Raw genomic sequence first — 22,074 nt, 5'->3', positions numbered from 1 at the left:
ATGCTGGTAGTTTCTTAATATCTAAACTTCGAGTTCTTTTAAAAACTGTGTTAAAGAACTAATAGTGTAAACTTTGCTCTAAAAAATCGTTGCATCTATGAAAATATGCATCTTTTCCACTCTTTTATTATATTATCATTGAAAAATAGTACACCTCGGCATGAGATTGAGGTTGATGAGGTCTCTTATTATTTTTCAGATGTCTAATATTTTATATATATATTTAAATTTCAGGAACTCATGCTGATCTACTAATAACAGTTTTTCATAAAATAATAACCACCGGTCACCAAAGACTACAGCCTCTCTTCGATTGCCTTCTTACTATTCTAGTTAATGGTAAGTATAATTGTCAGCTTCAATTATCGATTTCATTCAAATGATTCAAACAAACTGCATTGATAATACTATAACTCCTTGAGTGACACGTTCCCACGCACTACTTTTACAATTCAATTATTATTTTCAGAATATATATGTGTTTGCATTACAATATACTTACTAGTATCACAAATAATGTTTCTATGCTTATGAATTGAAAGCTTTATTCTGAAAATCTCCTGGCAATATTATTTATCCACATAAAATATTCTACTCAATGGATTTAGAATTACCAAATTACAATTGCTTCATAATTACTATAATACAGATTTATTAGAAATCACAGTTGACCAACTGCTGGAATATTATTACTGTATAATAATTACTCCAAATATCTAATGAAAGCTATATAAATAGAACTTAACTCTTCGGTCAATATTTGCAGTAAAGTCCTTAGCTCTATTTATATAGCTTTTATTGGATACTTGAAATAATTATTATTCAGTAATATTATAATACAAATTAATTGGTTGAAATAGTGAATGTTTGGTGGTATGAGAGAATAACTAAAATTGCGTAGTGGAAGAAAGTTTCTCTTCTTCCGAATTATAATTTGTTAATGATGTCTTATTTTTATAAATTGATTCACCAGTTGAAATTTACATATCCAGTAGTTGAGGCCTTCCACAATTCATAATGTCCTAATTGGCTAGTTATTTTTTTTCTCAAGTTCCTTACTATTCTTTCCCGTCAGTTTTTTAATATATTATCAATCATTTATATATATATTTTTATTTATTTTATTGAAGGAATGATTACCTTATTTATTGATCAAATTTTATAAATTTCATTAGAATAATGATTGATCGCTCCTCCCCCGAATTTTGATACTTTATACTGATTTAAAAGATAAGTTATGTTTCTTCCACTCCATAAACTTGCGTCTAATTTTAAGTATTAATTGTTGAATATAATGCTATATTTTATTTGCAGTCTCTCCTTACTTAAAGACACTCTCGATGGTAGCTAGTACAAAGCTGTTGCATCTACTGGAAGCCTTCAGCACGCCCTGGTTTCTATTCTCCTCTCCATCCAATCATCATTTAGTATTCTTCCTGCTAGAGATCTTCAACAACATTATACAGTATCAATTTGATGGTATGTATTACTGTGAAATTATATTTCAAGCTCTTTGTAAGGTTTTCTTTCTTACCATTGCATGAAAAGATTTTGTCCAGTATGTTCCTGTATTTATATGCCTTTCGTGAGTGAGATTTATATTATTAGATGCTATTTCAAGAATTTACACAATAAAACTAATTCGGTTTTAGAGTGATTTTTGTTCCATGATTGTCTTTGGTGAATAGATAATTATGACTCGATTATATACCGTAGTTCATAAGATCAATTCAAAGTGTAAAATACTAATTCACTGTTGAATATTTTTAATATTTAAATGTAATATCAATTTAACATGTACCATCGATTATTGGATTGTTCCACTTTATCATTGTAAGAGAATCTGTACTTAGAAAAAGGGTATACCTAGTCACTTTCAAAATTGTATCATTATTTTTACATAAAGATTTTTCTTGTATTTTCCAATAAATTTATTATTCAATTCATTTTAGTTACAATAATAACTCGAACGCATGTTAGAGTCATTATCTTGACTCCAAACTCATAAAATATTGGAATCTCAGTAAAATGTCTTGAAATAGAGTGGAATCACATCAAAAAATTGAAAGATTAGGTTTTTTATTAATATTAGAAAAAGTTATTTGAAAGATTTTGAACTTGAACATTATGAAACAATTTATGGTAGATGAGATCAGGAATTGATATCAAATTAATATCAATCAGCAAGAAAATCTATGTAATTAAGTTATGCGTTAATATAAAAGAAAGTTTTCTTGTGCAGGTAACTCAAACCTGGTTTACACGATCATCAGGAAACGGCAGGTTTTCCACTCGCTAGCTAGTCTGCCTAGTGACTATGGAACAATTGCAAAGACGTTGACAAAGCGGACTAGGAAGCACTTGCCCAGTACATCGTCCAATGACAATACTCCAGAGACTCCCAGCATGGAGGGCTCCAGACCCGCCCTTCCCGCTGAGCCTGGAACGCTCAAAGCGACTCTTCCTGATACTCCAGGTTTGTCATCAAATAAAGTATCTTTTATTCATTTATTTTTTCATGTACAACATTATTGCTCTAAAACATGAAAATGCACAAAAGGCTTTTACCTGAAACTGTCTCTTCTCAAATTTATACTATTAGTTATCGATAAATAAAGCTATGGAGACAATCATTTTTCAATCACCGATGCAGAAGTCTTGTATAGGTAACGTAATGAAAAGCATTCATACAATACTGGTACAATCTGTCGGAATCCGTTATTTTTCACTCCCAAAAATAGTGTGATTGTGAATCATCATAATATCATTACTCAGTCTCAGTATCATTAATGAAATATCAGTACTCATTGAAGATACAGAATTAAATTTATGTCCATTTTTTTAAAACTAAAATGAAGGTATTTTTGGTTCGAGACTGGATATAGCGGAAATTTCAGAAAACTGTAAATGGGAATCAAATTTAGAGGTTTTTGCGTAGTTGAAGTAGAGTAAACTTCAAGGTCAATTGTAAAGTTATTTAAAGCCAACTTTTTGGATTTGAATAGTACAATACTCCACGATCATTGCATGAAACATTCTGTTTTTACAGAACTATTCCTCGCAAAACGAACCTGGTGCCTGAACTAATATGAATAGTTACTTAATCGGAATGGAATCTATGAAGGAGTCACAACATGTTTTACTTTACCAATATTCGACTCATTTATTTGTACTACTTATGATTTACCAGTATTATATTATTCTTATCACTCAATATTCCACTTTTTTGCAATTTCTTACTTGGTTACAAGTGTTAATATGCAATTATATTAAGTTTTTCATCACATTATTTCAAAATAGTAATGAAAATTCTATTCATCCATCTATCCATGAGATCATGAGATATTGCACCGGGCGCAAAGCGCGAGCTATAAAATTCAAACAATTATTCGAAATATAATAGTATAAAAATATGGTCACTATTGTAAATTATTAATTAGTAATATTGAAATTAATTGACAGTAAAAGTTGTCATAACCAAGATTCAAACTATCAAAATAGGCTGTTTGAATTTTATTAATTTTTCTATTTCTTATAAATATTGGGAAGTTTTTTTTTTGGTGTGGCGAAAAATAGCGTTCGCAACACGGGCAAAAATGTTTTTCCGGCTCTCGAACGCTTCAAGTTCTCGACTTCGTCTCGAACTTGAAAACCGCGATCTCGAGCCGGAAAACGTACATTTTCGACCCTAGGTGCGAAATATACTATTACTTTACCAATATTCGACTCATTTATTTGTACTACTTATGATTTACCAGTATTATATTATTCTTATCACTCAATATTCCACTTTTTTGCAATTTCTTACTTGGTTACAAATATTAATATTCTCTTTAATAAATCTTCAATGAATTATCAAAATTTTTGGAGAGAAATAGTACAGGCTCAGCCTTGTTTTTCCTCCATGGTCATAATATTATATTATGATTATAGTGTTTTGTACAATAAACCAGTAAATAAATAAATAAAATTAATATTAAGTCAAGGATTAACAGAAGGACTTGATTTTTTGTGAACAGGAATCGACAAAATGACAGGCCAGCAGTCGGGCCACATGATGGGTGACTTGGTGGACACGAGCGACGAGCCAGAGCCCGCCATCACCCCCACCACCACCGCACTCAACGGCTTGTCCATTGAGAACGGCCGCCATGCTGAGGAGGAAGGGGAGGAGTTGGATGACGATAATGACTCAGGCCAGAAGAGCCGCAACTATACGCCCAGCCCCAGTGCTGAGACGCCCCCACCCCCACCCCAGGGCGCTGATGGTGCACTTGTCAAAAGTAACAGCTGCACTTCCATCGCATCCAACTCAGCGGTCACTCCCACTCAAGTGCCGTCGCTGGTTAGTAGCCGACATCATTCAAGTATATCAGTTCTCAGTTCATCAAGTACCTATTTGCAACATTTTTTGAGATATTGGAACAAATGGGAAGTTTAGCCATACAGTTAATTACAACAACATCGAAGTGTATCAGTTCTCAGTTCATCAAGTACCTATTTGGAACATTCCTTGATATATTAAAACAAATGAGAAGTTTAGCCATTTGGTTAATCAATTTTCACAATATCGAACTTCCGTTGCAGGTTGATATACAGTCAGCTACACCGTTACACACTAGTAAGGGATTGGTGAGAATGGGTTTGGTAGAAGACATGCCAACTACCTAACTTTCTACCCTTGAAACTGTAATAAACATAGCCTTCAAGGTTATGTATCTATTGCATAGCGATCCTCGTCAGGGAGAAATTAGAAGTCTAGGTTGAGGAAAGGTTGGGAGCTAGGTTTTTCCTTTTAAATGGCAATATGCTGGCACTATTCAGGATTTGTTGATAATTTTAGAATTAAGTAGCCTATATGATACTGTATCCACTGGGCTTTCTGAAAGCAACAATAAATCAGTTGATTCTTGATCAAATCAGCTCTTGATGAAGTGAATGCTACCCGTTTAAAGAGTACATTTTATGATTTGTGTAATTCTGAATGATTGTCTAATAGTTGATTGTAGATCAACCATTTCTATTCTGCAAGCAGTATACGTTTACTCCAGCTAGGACAATACATTTCGAGATGCAGGAGATGTTGGTTGTGTTTGTGAGAAGCTGGAGATTATTTTATGTTGAAGATAGTGTTATCGAAATGTATTGTATGATTTGAGACTGTATAAATGAATGAATCCTCCGTTATAATGATTATACTGTAGATGTTTGAATTGTCCCCTATAAATAACCCTTCTTATGTATGTTCAAGAATGACTTTTGTTCTGTTCTTTCTAGAAAGGAGCAGCTCCTCGAAATGCGACAGGCAACACGCAGTGGGTGCCCACCTCTGACTGGGTGTCCTCTTGGAAAACCAAACTGCCTCTGCAGACAATCATGCGTCTGTTGCAAGTTCTAGTGCCTCAAGTTGAAAAGATCTGCATTGACAAGTCAGTATCCAACATCTACTTCAAAATTATAAAATAATACCACAACTATAATTATACCACTTGTACAGTTACATATCAAGAAGTTCATCAACTTTATTAAGAGTCTATCAGTCGTCTTTCAACATCCATTATTTACAACCCTTTCGGTAACATGCATTATGCATTTCAACTCTTTCGGTAACATTCATTATGCATTTCAACTCTTTCGGTAATAGACTTTATGCATTTCAACTCTTTCGGTAACATGCATTATGCATTTCAACTCTTTCAGTAACATGCATTATGCATTTCATCTTTTTCGGCAACACACTTTATGCATTTCAACTCTTTCGGTGACATGCATTATGCATTTCAACTCTTTCGGCAACACACTTTATGCATTTCAACTCTTTTGGTAACTATAGTCTGTGCAAACCATAGATTGCAGCATTGTACTTATGGAGTACTGTTGCCAGATTTCACAGAATCCAAAGAGCCTGTGAGCTTATTGTGTGAGAGAAAGAGCGAAAAAGAGAGCGTAGGCCTTTTTGATAGTCAAAATAAAAACGGCAACACTGTGCTACCATTGTTATATTGAATAGCAATGGCCATAAAGGATGGATTATTTTGTTAATTGTATTTCGACTTTGTTTAAAAACTATGTGGCAACGTTGATTGATTGATTGATTAGCTGCCTTTATTAAAAACCTAGGAGGGCGAAGTTAGGGCGCAGCCGGCCCTCTCTTACACTTAACACTCCAATACAATAATTCTAAGTAAACCTAGAACACTGTATAACAAAGATTATAAGATTGAGAAAACAAAATAATAGAAAATGAAAATGTTTTATTGGCAGAAATATGAAATTACATCTTAGAAATACATAATAAAAGCAATACAAATTTTACAACATGAGAAAGTACTATTACAAAATAAAATGCAATGCCAATTGAGTATTTGCATCTCGAGGTACTAAACCTGTTTGAGATGGTGATATATAAATGATTACAAAACTATAGCGCTAAAATGTAGTTACTGAGGCCGACAGTCGCATATGAAGTGACACATATTACATAACAGTATCGATGATTTATCAATTTTAGCTTCGAAGTATATTGTACAATATTATGATATACAAGTCTACATGAGGATTCTAAAAAAAGTATCTATATTCTTACATTCCATTACAAATCTCTTGACATCTCTCAAAAACCTTGATCGTATCTTGCACTGCCTTATCTCCAAGGGCAGCAGGTTGTAGAACTTAGGAGCCAAATAAAAAAAAATTATGTTAATTTTAACAAAATGAAAAAAAATAGAAAAAACTTTCAAATAGCGAATGAAAGATAGAAAAAAAACAAATTTCTTTGGAATATAAGTCAGTGAGAAGAATACAATAAGAAAAAAGAGAAAAGTGAAAAATGAAAACATTAGAAAATGTCAGTTCAAAATCCATAGACCATTTCGATAGAAGTAGGAAAGAAGAAAGAAAGGACACACACACACCACACACACTTACGTTGAGATTCAGGGAACATTGCAGCCGAGTCCACCACCTCTGATCCACCGCAAGACAGCCGCGCCGAACCGACGATTTCCCTCAACTAGCCTTAGCTCAGCAGGCAAGGAAATCCACAAACTACAGGCAGAGGTAGAAAAGGATAGCAATATCTGCTTTGTCGAATGATAGACAAGGGTAGCAACATTATAACGTGCACCTCGAAAATCAAAATATCTCATCTGAAATTCACAAGCTGAAGTATAGTTGAAATGTAAAGTATAAACACGACCTAAAAGATGAAGAAATCTTGAGGGTTTGAAAGGTGAAAGGGTAGGCTAGGGGGTTAGGTTTTTGCTTTTAAATGGCAAAATGCTTGTATTATTCAAATGCTTTGATAATAAAAGCAGAAACTGGAAGCTTGCATGTCAGAACATGTTCTTGTTATACTGTATAGTTTGGCTATACGTCACCGTATGATTTTCGGATGCGATATTTTGCCTAACGTGCATCTCACTATAGTTACAGATTTTCAAAAATGTACAGGTGTTAGCTTCAATTAATTAGTTTTTTTCTATTATTTTTGTACTTTATTGATTTTTTCGATTTCAGGGGTCTAACGGATGAAAGTGAAATCTTGAAATTCCTGCAGCATGGTACGCTGGTAGGACTGCTCCCTGTTCCCCATCCCATACTGATTAGGAAATACCAAGCCAATGCTGGAACAACCACATGGTTCAGAACCTATATGTGGGGAGTCATCTACCTGAGGTAATAATATAATGTTTTAATGTATGAAAAATTGATATTTTATCACAAGCTATTAAAGTGATTAGTTATATTTGTAGACCTATAATATAATATAACTTCATATCTTTTAATTAGTTATATTAATTATTCTTTAAAACTGAGTTAATTTTTAATTATTCCATAGCATTATTAGAAAGAATAGGTACTAAAGAAAACATAATGTAGCATCATATCTAACCACTCAGATTAGATAAGTGTCGTTAACTCGTTACTTTCAGTCGAATGATAACTGCTTCAGTGGAGCTCCATCAATTAACAGGCTACAAATTCTCTTTCCAGAGACTCGTAAACCACCATGTAATCTAGGTCTATTTTAATTTGTCATTATCCTATATCACCAACGCACCAGCCGATTATTCAGTCATAAACCTTACAAAAAAATCAATATTGGAAGGCCAAAGGGGTTTTTTATTATTGCTAATTTTTCAGAAAAAAAAGTTGGTACGGTACTGTATTAATGTTTGGCAAGTCTGGAGTATAATTTAGCTGGATCATAGCGAAGCATGATCACATTTTATATCATTGATGCTGAGATTTTTGATTCAGTGTTAAGCTTTTGAGAGGTGTGAAACCAAAGTTTTATGAAAGTTGATTCATCATAATTATGTGATAATACCTCGTTGAACGATGGATTATTAATCAATAATATTATTTGCATTATAGTTTTCTATGTCATACAAAAATATATGGACCTTTTTCCATTCAATTTCTTTCTCTTCAGCATAGCCTATTCTGAATAATTATAAAAGGACAAAAACGGTTGAAATCATACTAGTCTTTCACTATGTTCGTAAAATTAGAATATCTTCTTAACTGTTGAGTAAAATGAATGAAAAATATTATTGATTTCACCGATAAATTCTCCTTGAGCGTAACTGAAATTATTAATAGTTTCTTCTCAAATTTACATAATTCCAATATTTATTGTCAATTATTAATGTGATGAATTTTTCCATATCTTGGTTCAACAGTTTCCTTCAACTTGAGTATGTTTTGTATTTGGAAGTTATGGTCTTCACGATTTCTTGTGAGTAACTCTAAAATCCATTCAATCATATATCGAGACTATAGACCATGCCATCCAGGCACTAAACTTGAAAACAATTATTTAGTTCTATTCCGTATAACATAGAATATTTAGTATAGTTGTAATCAGAGAATATTCCCTATCAACTATTGTAACTGAAATTTTTAAGACATCTCCACGGTCTAAGATGATTGTTATTTTTTATGTATTATTTATTTTTTAGAATTGGTTCTGTGATTGGGAGCATGTATGTAACAGCACATCATTTGTATTTTAAGTTATTTAAACTTTATTCGAGCTACCTCAAACAATCTTAGTTTGCCAACTTGATATTAATAAAAGCTTTAATATCGATTTAAGATCTCTACTTCTGAGTGATGTCCTGATGCCTGAGAGTAGGCTTTTACTCTCATATTCTCAATGAAAGCTGATTTTCATTCTTGATGTAAGCACCTTACCTTTCATGTTTTTTTTGTACAAAGATGCTTTCATTGCAATATTGTCTTTGCGTTTTATAGATTTTTCCGCTTTTGCTTTCAATTGTCTAATTATTATTGGTTCTACTAGACTGGATAATTTTCTTATTGATTCTTGTTAGAAATGTTTTACATCTTTTTTATAAATTTAAAGTTGAAGAATAAAATAATAACGCTTCAATACTTTGAATAGATAAAATGGCAAGAATTGGAGGAATATAATCATAATCAATGGAAATAGAATCAGTTTCCAATATTTATTATGAAAAATCAACATCTTCAAGATATAAAATATTTTATTAATTATTCATCTCTAACATGCTTGTTAGGAGTGTCCATATTTATGTATTAGAATTATAATACGTGTACATAGATACATTTTCAATTTTTTATATTCAGATTTTGGAAAAACATACTGTACTACAAATCTCGCATATAGTCGAGTTTTGAGTCAATTTTTTTCAATTTTTATAATAGCACTTATGATTGATTGAGAAGTTCATCAATCTGGATATTATAATCACTATAAATAAAGTTTGCTTCAATTTCTCAAAAACTTTGTGAGTTGCGGTATCTGTTTGTAAATAATATATAATTGGCATATTAATACGCAATCTTAAAATACAGTTTCTTGCAGCAACAAGAAAATGTACAAACTTCTTGAAAGGAGAACATGTTTGTCATAATTCAAATTCACAGATTAAAGTAGCAAAATCTATATTAACCTATAGGCTTATAGAAATATAAAAAAATAGCAATACTTTCATAGTAAACGAAAAAAATCAAACCAATATTCATGTTTTAACGCTGAAATATGCATCTAAACAATGACTAGTAGCAATTACAACACAATGAGACAATTACACATTAAATTCAAATTATATTACGAAATAAAACATCAACATCCATCCAATTACTTCTAAGTTGTGTGATATTTTTGGTTTAGAAATACAATATTATTCAATACAAAATACTACACAAACTTTTGATTCTAATAAGGACAAATTTATACAAATTGAAATAGATGAGAATGTTACTAACGAAATAATAATTTAATCAATAGATTAGAGAAAAATGGAGGAATTAATATTACTCTGGTAGTGACTAGGTATTAGGACTACAAAAAACTCTACTTTGGTTAATAGTCAATGGTGTACCACTAAAAAGGCTACTGAATTTATATATCTCCAATTCTCACAATTGGAAATATTTCCACTGACAAATTGAATAAACATAAACAAATTGAATTTACACAATGGTTTCTTTCCAGTTGAAATAATTACTGTAATAAAAGTTAAAAGCGATAGTGAAAACAATACCGTGAATCAAAAGAATCACTATAAGAGACTGTTTACAAGTTCTCAATCATTTTCTCACTCATTTTGATGAATTAATATATTGTCAGAGTTTCATTATATCACAACATGAAACATACGATTTTGTCAAAAAGCATGAACAATATTTGAAATATTTTCCACTTCACGGTAAAGATTTCAAGTTGATAGTTTTTGTACTATTCTTCTTCCTAGCTGTTCATTATTTGAAAAAAATTATGTATGTATGAAGTTAGAAAAGTACTTTTAAAATAATAAATCCTCAAGAAAAACATATTGATAAATGAAGATATTATTTGATATAATAAAGGGTAACATTTTCAATAACTCCATAATATGGCTCCAAAGATTGACGTAAAATCTTATAAACAAATAAAATTACTCTGAAACTTTTGATATCACCAAAATATTTGGTTGACAATGCCATTTTTTTATAATAATAGCGTATATTATAAGTTTTGCACATAGCCCATGATACACTCAATAAATTGCTTTTAGCACTAGAGAGTCGAGTGTGTTAAATTGATAGCTTCACAAAAATATTGATGCAAACAGTAGCTATTAAATACATTTTTAAAATTCGAGGAAGACATTGAAAAACACAGTAGATTTTTTTGGCACATGTTACTGTTATAATATAAACTTGTCATATTTCTAATTGAGCAACTTAGTTACTACGATTCTGTTGGATTTATAATTGAATCATCAAAAGCAATGGCACATGATGCTAACATTACTCAAGGCACTCTTTAAAAGGCACTTTATTCACAAAAACGTACGGTATAGGTAGGTAATCAATTTATAGAAATTTACAAAAGTGTAAGAATAGAAGATAATTGACGTTTGTTCCTTTAACTGAACTGTTTTTTATGTCTATAGATTTCAGAAAAAATCTTTGAAATAGCTGCTTGCTGTCGCCAATCTATGCATACACAATACAATATAGTTAATATATATTTTCACATTTTTTCCCAACCCATAAGTCATATCCGTAATGTATGTAATGTAACCAATCATATTTCACAGGTTACGATTAATTGAAATAACATTATTATCAATGAAAATTTCAAACATTAAATGTTTGTAAAGATAACAGTTTTTGATAATTATTAAGTTTGAATAGTCGCAAATTATTATAGTTTGAATTGAAGTATAAATTCATGTCAGTTTTTGATTCTTCGAGAATACATCACTTTACCGTCAAGATTCCATTTTATATTCTTTTTTTAATTTATCTCTTCAACTATTCATAATTTGAAAAACTTCATGTAGGCCAACAAACAAACATTTATGTTGATTCTGTGTGTATTTATAGTCAAAAATTGGGAATTGTCGAAAGTCCAAATATGCAATCTATCTTAAATGAAAACTTGATATTGTCAAGTTGTTTTCATTTGATATGGATATTTACCACTACATGACTTTCACAACAACAAAGAATGTTACCTATCTATCTCATAGTGCCCGGATAGTAGTACATTACGGCAGACGCAGGCAGTTGCCATTTTGCTGATGACAATTCGATTAGCTGCAGTAGCGTTTTTCTGATGGCTGGAGTTGTGACCGCGGTCAGAAATGCGTCCCTCACACCCGTCAATACCTGTTCGAGCTCTTTCGGCAGTTCCGTCTCCAAATCGCGGCCGATTGACGAAAGAACGAAGAACAGGCATTCAGTCTGCGCAAAGAGATAAAAAATAGCATAGGTAGGATAAACAAATAAAAATGAATAGGTTATAGGGTAGCATACGCAGCAAAAAATTACTAATAATAACGTCAGATACACGATAACTTACAAAGCACAATTCCATATTTTCAAATTCTTCCTGCGTATCAGCTACCTATATTGAATGAAAACGACATTTCATTGTCAAAATCATCACTGATTTATCAAAACAATTTGAGATTCTTGTTTCGGTTGTTACACCATTATTATCAATATCTAGTGAGCTAAACTGAGTTTACTGAGGTTAGTTTAGTAGAATAAACTGAGTTTAGTAAGTAAAATATACTGAACTTACTGAAGTTGGTTAAGTAAACTAAACTTAGTTTACTGTGGTATATAGCCTAGTGAGGTCCACGTTAAAATGGCAATGGGTATGGTATTGCTATCCTTGTCTATCATTCAACAAAGCGGATAGCGCTATCTCTTACTCGCTTTGCTCTGTTGCCAGATCGTCTTTTAACAATGTAAAATTAATAATTGATTAACGAATTTCATCTTAATGAAATTATTGAAAAATATGATTTCTTGCTTAATAAAATATCATTGATTATTTTAAACGAGAATGAGCAGTTAATATTACATCACTAAACCTGTATCAGCTACCGTCTATAGAAGGCATTGACAAGACAGAAGATCGGCAACGTTGTTCTCCTATCTTTCTCCACTGCCATTATAACGTGGACCTCACTATAGTAAACTAGGGATGAATAATGGTGTAACTACAGAAACTGACCCCTGTGGGTTGGGGGAGCTTTTAGTCGATCATCGTACTCAAGAATGTGTTGAAAACCAGAACTCACCCACAGTATCCATGCTTGTCGTAGGAGGCGACTAAAATGGACCTCAAGGCAACTCCAGAAGTTGCCTTGCCTTCAAACCCACGGGATCTGTCCCATCAGGGCAGTTTCGGAGGGGCAAAAAGAAAAACCCAAGAGACCAGGGATGGGCGAAACTCCAGGCACAAATGTGGGTCAAGAGGCTGAGTCGAGGGTGGCCGGGCGCCCTAGAGGCAGTTTGGCGTCCCCTCTCTAAGCGGAAGGACCTACAAAAAGGCCAGGAGTGGAACTCAAGTAGGTCACGAGTTTGTGGGTGGAGAGGCCAAAACTCACCACTGCTCAAAGAAGGGCGGCCATTTAGGCAAAACTTCTTGGGAGAGGTGAGGCTTTTGACCCTGCGAAGTTTCGGATAAAGAAAAAACCCAAGAGACCGGTGATGGGTGAAAAACCAGGTACAAATGTGGGTCAAGAGGCTGAGTCAAGGGTGGCCGGGCACCCTAGAGGCAACTTGGCCGCCCCTTCCTCAGCGGAAGGACCTACAAAGAAGGCCAGGAGTGGAACTCACGTAGGTCACGAGGACTAATCAGTCGAAGAGACTGCCAAGCATATCACACTGGATTGCGACAAGGATTGCAACCAGGTGATGAATGGAATGTTAGTATAGGGAAAAACTCATGTTTCTTGTAAATGACATAGGTATTGGTTTGCCTAACTAACATACTACTTGGGAACACAATAAGCTTCGGTTGACGTGTGGGTTTCTTTAAACCTTTGGATCCTTGAATCCGTCCCTTCAAAAACAATAAACTACAGAAACTAGTATCTCAATTTGTTTTAATAAATCAGTGGTTATGACAATATCAAGTCGTTTTCATTTTATATGGAATTTATGGATATCTACCACATTATCACACCTTCACAACAACACAAAGTACAAGCTATATGTTTCCTTAGCGCAATAGCTATTTTCAATCTGGAATTACCTTGATATTTTCCTAGTCTTGGTATTATGTGATTTATTAAAATAAAATTTTCATGTTAGTTCTATTTACGTATCGAACGAATTTTATTCTAGATTCATTCAAGTCTTGGAGATTACTATTAAGGTTTGAGCTAATAGAGGCATGTTGACTTACATCAGAAGGAGACTGAATGGCAGGAGGCTTGAGGCAGTCCTGACAGCACTTGGACAACAGCATCAAAAGCAGCAAAGGTGGTGGAACACCATCGTAGTGAGTTTTCAGCTGCAACTGGCTTCTCTTCAGCTGCAAAATCATGTTAAAACATTGATGATTGACCATAGTAATTGTTCAACTCATTCCTCAACCTCGAGTTCAACTTTGATGATAAGAGTGGTTCGAAATATTACTGTCCTAATTTCATACAATAATAGGCTATTTGTATTTTAAAACGATACACAAAATCTTTTTTTACATCATATCACGTTTTTGTGAACGTTTTTTTGTATAATTTTACAAACCATGGAGTATGGAATGAACCCTAATTTTTTGTAGGATTAGTGCGAACTTCAAAAGGTAACACAGTCAAAAATAACACTTATAATACACAGTCAAAAACTTGATGCTTTGAAAAGTTGAAATAATGCTCGCACTTCTCAGATATCTCATATATGAATGACTCGCAGATAATTGAGAGAATTATTCTTTCATAAGGGTACAAACACACTGAAATTGGAGCGGAGCGTGGAGTGTAAGAGCGCTCATGATACACACAGCACCTGAGCGTCAAGCGCCTACAAAATAGCGTTGTCTTTGTAAGAATAATTACTTGAAGTATTGGATATTAGCTAATCCTGCTGGGACAGAGTGGGTCAATGAAATTAACTTAGATCGTTTTTGCAGGCCGGACACAGCAATGTCTCCCGGCTACATAGGCCAAACAAGTTATTGACTCTTTGAATGTTTTTAATTTTTGTATTGGTCTATGAGTGCATATGCATAAATTCTTAGATCGTCGTCGACTATTAGGGTGAATACCACCATCTGTTTAATGTGTTAAGAAAGCATGAGTCCCGATTTTTTGAGTAGGCCTACATGCGAATGTCAACTTCAACCTTTGATTATATTTTGACGAGAGTGAAGCCTGATTTGGAAAAAAAACAAGTCACTTATTGGAGGAATCCAATATCTGCTGGAGGAAGACATGACTGTAAGAACACTAAGGTATTCATATTTCATAGAAATATGAATGAAATGGATTAGAATAGCTTTACTTTTGATTTTAAAGTGCAATAGATGAATTTTCTCTTTTGAATTTGGGCAAACATTAAATATACTACTAGTGTACTATAGATGGTGGGAAAATGTAGTAGAATAAGTGCATTATTATGTACAAGAGTAGACCACTAGTATTTACATTAGTAGGGCACTCGCACTTTGACGCTCTGCTCGTAGACGCTCCAAAAAACAAACCAGCTTGTTCCAAAGTTTGACACCACGCTCCGCTCTGCGAGTAGACGCTTCCAGTGTTTTAGCTCATTACTTAACATGATATTGTTCACGACGCTCCTCAACGCCACGCCACGCTCCGCTCCGCTCCGTTTTCAGTGTGTTTGTACCCTATTTGCAAACTATCAAGAGCGTGTGAATTTTTTGACAGTATCGTATTATGTATCGTATTCAAGATATTCAAAATTTTGACCGAGGGGATATTGAATGTCAATAACACGCAAAGTTTCATAAACTGAAACAGATGTGACCTTCAAACCTCTTAGAAACAGAAGTAGCGGTAATGGAAATTTTTAAAGACTATGATATTATGACTACCTCCTAAATAGTCCAAACATAACTGCTAAGTCAAACTTTTTGTTTCAAAGATTAGCCTCTATCACGTTTTTTAGCATTACCAGGACTATAAAGATAAACCAATGATATATCAGTTAATTTTTTTGATTATTCAAAACCATGAAGTTGAAATTTCTGTTTTTTTCAATTTTGAAAAACATTGTAAGATTTTATGAATGTCAAAGTTGACGAAGGATCTGTAATTTATAAAGATCTATTCACTCACCTGGCAGTACATCTCGTTCAGAAAGGCCATGAATGTGGGGTAACGTGAAATGAGAAATTTATCTCTTTCCTGATACCAGAGCTGGCACATATTCAGCAACGATTCCAGGAACGTTTCTTTCTTTTCCTTCTGCAATAATAACGATTTGAATTGTTCAATAAAATCAATTACATATTTTACTAGAATAATATCTAAAATCATCAACAATCAAATATTCATTCAAATATCAATTCATTTATGATCAACAATTTATTTATCAAAATCTTTAAATTTTGAAAAATGTTCAGAGAAATGTTTATTTTTTGCCAAATAATTACATTTGAAATTGTGAATCCAATTCAACTCTTATAATTTCAACAAGTATTATTATGATGAATTCATATACTTCTCGAACACTATTCACAGTTATTTTGCAAAATATAAATATGTTCATGAAAAATACTTCAAAAATCTGATCATGACCATGGCCTCTCATAAAAGCGCTCATCCATTTTACAGTCTCTATTTTTCACATCTTTCATTAGATATTCTGCATTGTGAGAATTATAAATGTGCGTTGCAAAATACAGAAGTGATATATGAATGGCTTCGAAATGAATGAATGATTCATGAAATTTATTTCATCAACGACATGGCCATGTAACAACATTATACAAATTTTTTTTTTGTCTATAATAATCAGAGTATTAACATTTATAATTGTTGTATTATAATTATTTATTTATAATTATATTTTTTGTTGTATTATTTTTGTTGTGGTGAAATAAAATTTGATTGATTGAATTTGATTGATTATAAGTATAGCAGAGACTATCGTACCAAAATGAATTCAATGTTGTAATTGGAATCTTATAAATCTTTGGTTTGTTTAAATAAAATGCATTTTGAAGGTTGAGAAATAAGACCAGACTATTTCGTCCAACTTTATACCAACAGAAAATAATGTTCATTGAAAAATGGTTTCCATCCTTATTATTTAACGAGCATCCTTGAGGTGCTCTTTTTCAAGTCCCATTGACTCAAATTGAACATTTTAGACGAAATACATTCAGTCTAAATAAGTCTGATGAAAAATATTATATTTACTGATTTGAATAATTTTAGCATTACTTGATAATTATTTGTAACCCAATTCCCCAACCAACGTCCTTGAGGTGCTGTTTTCAAGTCTCATTCACCTAAATTAAAATAGTTCAAGGTTATCTATTCGCTATATTGCTTACCTCAATAATATTGATGCACAATTTAGCTGCTGAATCGGCATATCTTAGATTTTCGACGGCTTTCTCAACGATCACTTTCACAAGTTGCATGATAGTTCTTGCTGACAAGTCATTCGGATCTGTAAAAATCGTAATTAAATTGCAATAATTAACTAATAATTCTTGCCTATTGGATTTCAAATGGATAAATTTTCAATTACCATATTGGCTAAATAGTGAAGCATTTTCTATTCTCATTTATAAAATAAAAATAGCATACAAAATTCCTGAAACACTTTTGGTGTACTATTCTATTGTTATGCAACATCTTATATTTTCCTGGCATTTTATTCAAAAAATCAAACTCTTCAATGACAATAGATTAATCTAGTATTTCAATATTTTTCTTAATAATAAATGTTAAAGAAAACAATTTTTTTCTATAAGAGAATGAATTTCCATTGATCAATTAATTTTCATGATCAGTTTTCTTTTAAAATGGAAGGTGATTCAACGGAACCCCCATCGGGTACGGTGCTATTCATCTGCACCAGATCAGTTTAAACGGAAAAAGATCAGTTGTTCGTTTGAACCCAGAATGAAACACATAAGAATGAATGCGACCATATCAACAAGTAAGCATCTACCTGCCTATTACATGGGCTAGGCAAACCATTGTTGGCTAGGTATTTTTCCTCCTTTCTTTCTTTTCAGCACACCCCACCATGAAGCCTGTTTTTGTATTTTATTAGAAATTTATTTTTGATTGTGATTTTTTTGTGTTATGACTTCTTTTATGTATATTGTAATGTGTTGATTTAAATAAAATAAATTGGAAAAAAATCGTGGTTAAGCGTTTAGCGTAGATGGTACATATGGCCCATAGTCTGTGTAATAGGACGTTTCTGCCTGCCAGGTAAACCTCTTCTCATGATAGATAATAATGCAAGTTGTAGTAGTCAAATCATAAATTTTTCATACTTCAGGCTGAACCAAGTTAATAAAATACTTTTTGAGTTATTATTTTGTATATTAGGCTATTTTGAAAAATTAAGAAAAAATGTAAACCAATCATGAATAATATTGATAGACCAAGCATTACCATAATAGATAGATTTCAGTGAACTTACCAGTAAGTGCCTTTTGAATGGTATCTTGCATCTCCTTTGGGAAAGATCCCAAATCTCCGACTGGGAGCACCGGAGCATTAAACGTTTTTGTAGATTCAATTGCTTGTTTCGTGTCACTTGCGCTCAGACTCTTCGATCTTTTCAAACCGCTTTTATCAGAATCGACTCTGAAGTGCACTCTGTTCTGCAAATTGCTCTGAAAAAACATTTCAAAATCAACAAGGTATAGCGTTGAACCATGAAAAATTGTATCTACTAAAATAATGGGGAATGAAATAGCTAAAAAATAGTTGAATAAGTTCCAATAGTTTTTTCTATAGTAAATTTCGCTATGATTCATTTTTTTCTGTCTGTATTATGTTCAACACTACACTTTTTTCCTTATAATATTGTTCTTTTGATGAACACATGAGAAAAATGTCCTCACTGACAGGTTTACAATAAATATCCCAATATAATACATTTTTTAACACCCGTTCTAGACCCTATTATTATAACTATTGTTTGATAAGAGATAGAAGAAAGGTTCTTAGTATACAGTTGTGGAGTTCTTTATCGCCTCTTTGAATTTATAATATATCACTTAATTTAGGATTATATGGTTTTCTATAGCCACTTATGAATTGAATAAGGGTTAATGGATACCGTTCCATTCAAATTTACTAAATTGGATTACTTAATATATATAAAACTGAGAAACAAGAATGACTGGCTTCTATAAAAACAAAATCATTATACTGGTAAAACAGAGTACTGTTGTTTTCAAGATAAAATATAGACTACCGTTAACATTTTTGAAGAGAATTAAGCTGTTTTATTAGTACAAGCTACAGTAACTATATTACCCAATATACTTATTAAAGTATATTTTTGTAATTATTAACTTTGATATAATTTTTTTCATGTTTTTTCTATATCCCCAATATAGTTTTGGAACTTGAATTAGTAAATCGTAGATTATATCGAATAAAAATGGAAGGTAGGTAACGTAACCTAAAAGCTGAATTTCCAAAAAAAACCATAAAACTTTTGAAATGTGTCATGATATTGTAATAAATTTTGTTCCATTGAAAAATAATAGAGTTCTCATATCTATTTCCAGAAGCATGATGGAATTCTCATCACAATAGATTCCATAACATTTGAATAGTTTGTTTTATTCAGCCAATAAGTCTGACGAAAATATTGTAAAGCACAACATTGAATATAAACTCTGGAAGAGCCAATTATTCTATAGTGTGGTCTTTAATCAGCACTTAATCATGGTTAAATATTTGATAAAATGTTATATTCAATTGAGCCACAAAAAATATTTTGAAATTGGATTATTTGAAGTTTGATCTAATAAATGGGATGGGGAAATACAAAAAAATTGAAATTTATCTTTCTACATATTCATATAGATCATTGGTTCGCAATAAGTTGTCCGCGAAAGCTCTAGAAGTGGTCCGCGAGGAGTCCGAGGGAAGGAAAATTGATGTTTTAAGCTTTATTAGTGTTTTTTAAAGTTATCTTTTTTGTCTACACTAAAGTATAATCAATTTCTCTTCGAAAATGATATATCAAACTCATCTTAAGTTCATAATATGTTTCCAATCGGTAAAATAAGTGATAAGTTCCAAATGTCAAATGCTATAAGATAGAACTTGAAAGTTTGTTTGGAATCTTAATGGCGGATTTGTACCATGTGACCGAGCTAACCAATCAGAAGCGTGACAGTCAATGGCCATACTGTGGGTAATATAGTTACTGTAGTACAAGCTAATATGCCTTTGATTGATGATAAGAGATAAATTTATGAGAAGCTGAGCTAAGACTGAGAGACAAACTTGAAAGTTTAAACTGCTGTTTAAATACGGTACTGTATGCAGATGTGATGTATCCAAGGTTACCACATCACAACCACTGCAATTACAGTTTTTGTATTTGAAAACAACATAGAGTTGAGATTAAACTGAGTTGAACATAATCTAAATTCTAAATAACTTTTTTACTTCATTTCAAAAATGGATACAAACAGAGGATTTGATGATAACCCAGAAGCTGTGGAGATTGATGGAATGATATGCATTCCCAAAGTGGTAGATGCAACTGAAGAACCACCCAAGAAAGAAAAAGTTGAGGAAGAGGTATTACCAGATTTGTACACATGCCCCAGGGATCCTCGGTTCCAGCAAACCAACATAACTAAATGGTGCTATCAAATGTTCATAGATTTCCATCGTTGCACTCATTTGTTGGGTGAAGAAGCAAAAGAGTGCAACTATTTTAAGAGGTGCTACACCTCTCTCTGTCCTTTCAGTTGGGTGGAGAAGTGGGATGAACAGATTCAGACAGGAGAGTTTCCTAGAGATCTGCATAGAGAGTTTTATTATAGAAATCCTAGCGGTGTTACTGACTAGAACTGATTTTATACTATTTATGCTTTAATTTTGGATTCATTCAATCGATTGCCGTGTCAAATTTGTTGAGTAGATTTTTATTTGTCAATAAACTGTTATATTGTCCATAACAAATTAAACTTTTTTTGTTTTTTTTATGAATTAAACTTCATAATATGGGACTCTTGTTTACATAAACACACCGCACAGGTTTTACTCCTATGCAATGATTTGCTTCTAAATAATTTTGATATACTGGCTTGAGTTTTTATAACAAACATAATATTTGACAAGTATGCATTTTCTCTTTTTTTTACTTGTTTCTTTATTTACTAACAATTTACTTGTTTTTTGTGTTTAGAGTAAGTTTAGAAATTAATTTTAAAATTATAATAGTGCTACATTTTGTAGAAATCTTTATACTGCGCTTGTGTTGAGAGATTTTTCATTAAATTTCAGCGCATTAAATAATAATTTACAACGTTCTTAATTTTTCAAGTTTGGGTCTATAAATCAATGCACGCCCATTTGGTATGTAGAATAAGCACATACTAGTACACGCTTTTTCTCTGTGTTAGTATTCATTGATTTCATTTTAATTTTTTTCTAATCACCTTGGTCTGAGCAGTTTGTGTGATATTTGCACTGGACTTAGACTGATTGATAGCATGAAGTACATTGCCACTGCTCTTCGAATGCTGAATTCCTCGTCCATTGATAGCCTGGTAACCATTCATCACAGCCAGGTTACCGCTTGATCTAAAACAAACATTTATTTAAATGAATAGATGAATCCCACTTTGCAGTGTCAAATAAGTAATTTACTAGCAGGGTATGCAAATTGCCTCTTTAATAGTGAATAGAGGGATTGAAAATTATCACAATTAACAACAATACCATTTATGTTGGTTTGCAATGAAAATATAATGGCTTAAGTATAATGGTGAAATATATGGCTTGAATGAACATTAACCCTTTCTATCCCACTGTTGTTCCCGAACAACATGACTTTCTATGATGTCTATTGGATCAGTGATTGAATGAATCTGCCATCTACTGGCCTTGTTTGAAAGCTACATTAGTCTAGTTTAGTATTATACCACTAGAGAGCACTCAAATGCAGTCTAATTTCTGAAAAAGCAGCTGTCATATCCAATTGTACCAACACTTCAATGTGACAATTTTCTTCGGTTTTTATAATTTTTTATAAAATTCTAAAGAACTGAAAATAAGAATAAAAAATATCCATATAATTGTTTATTATTTTATGATGAAATAT

At 32.4% G+C, this 22,074-nt stretch overlaps 3 protein-coding genes across 16 annotated transcripts in view; 2 read left to right on the top strand and 1 right to left on the bottom strand.

Annotated features, from left to right (window-relative positions):
• Positions 1-8,898, top strand: part of LOC111052932 (protein HID1) — a 31,405-nt gene extending 22,507 nt beyond the window's left edge. The window contains 6 exon segments of the mRNA XM_039436537.1: positions 235-339; positions 1,315-1,479; positions 2,243-2,476; positions 4,020-4,345; positions 5,278-5,429; positions 7,519-8,898. Of these exon segments, the coding sequence (XP_039292471.1) occupies positions 235-339; positions 1,315-1,479; positions 2,243-2,476; positions 4,020-4,345; positions 5,278-5,429; positions 7,519-7,681 (1,145 nt within the window). The 3' untranslated portion in view covers positions 7,682-8,898.
• A 564-nt stretch (positions 8,899-9,462) lies between these two features.
• LOC111052933 (MIF4G domain-containing protein B) overlaps positions 9,463-22,074 on the bottom strand; it is a 46,278-nt gene continuing 33,666 nt past the window's right edge. For 13 of the 14 annotated variants that reach the window (XM_039436540.1, XM_039436544.1, XM_039436541.1 and 10 more), the window contains 6 exons: positions 21,410-21,554; positions 18,415-18,610; positions 17,306-17,424; positions 16,083-16,211; positions 14,189-14,317; positions 9,465-12,228 (listed from right to left, as the gene is read on the bottom strand). In XM_039436540.1, coding sequence (XP_039292474.1) covers positions 12,004-12,228; positions 14,189-14,317; positions 16,083-16,211; positions 17,306-17,424; positions 18,415-18,610; positions 21,410-21,554 — 943 coding nt within the window. In that variant the 3' untranslated portion in view covers positions 9,465-12,003. Of the gene's footprint in view, positions 12,229-14,188; positions 14,318-16,082; positions 16,212-17,305; positions 17,425-18,414; positions 18,611-21,409; positions 21,555-22,074 lie in introns of all 14 variants that reach the window. The other variant, XM_039436539.1, reaches the window with a different exon arrangement.
• Positions 20,149-21,318, top strand: LOC111052934 (cytochrome c oxidase subunit 6b-3). The gene has a single exon (XM_022339755.2). It carries the CDS (start codon positions 20,421-20,423, stop codon positions 20,814-20,816), a length of 396 nt encoding a protein of 131 aa, XP_022195447.1. The 5' UTR covers positions 20,149-20,420; the 3' UTR covers positions 20,817-21,318.

This window comes from Nilaparvata lugens, chromosome 10 (assembly GCF_014356525.2).
Source record: "Nilaparvata lugens isolate BPH chromosome 10, ASM1435652v1, whole genome shotgun sequence".
NCBI classification, from domain to species: Eukaryota; Metazoa; Arthropoda; class Insecta; order Hemiptera; family Delphacidae; genus Nilaparvata; species Nilaparvata lugens.
This window is presented reverse-complemented; position numbering and strand designations above follow the sequence as displayed.

Excerpts from the sequence above, each read along its gene's own strand:
- LOC111052934 (XM_022339755.2), top strand. The coding sequence starts at position 20,421 with ATGGATACAAACAGAGGATTTGATGATAACCCAGAAGCTGTGGAGATT.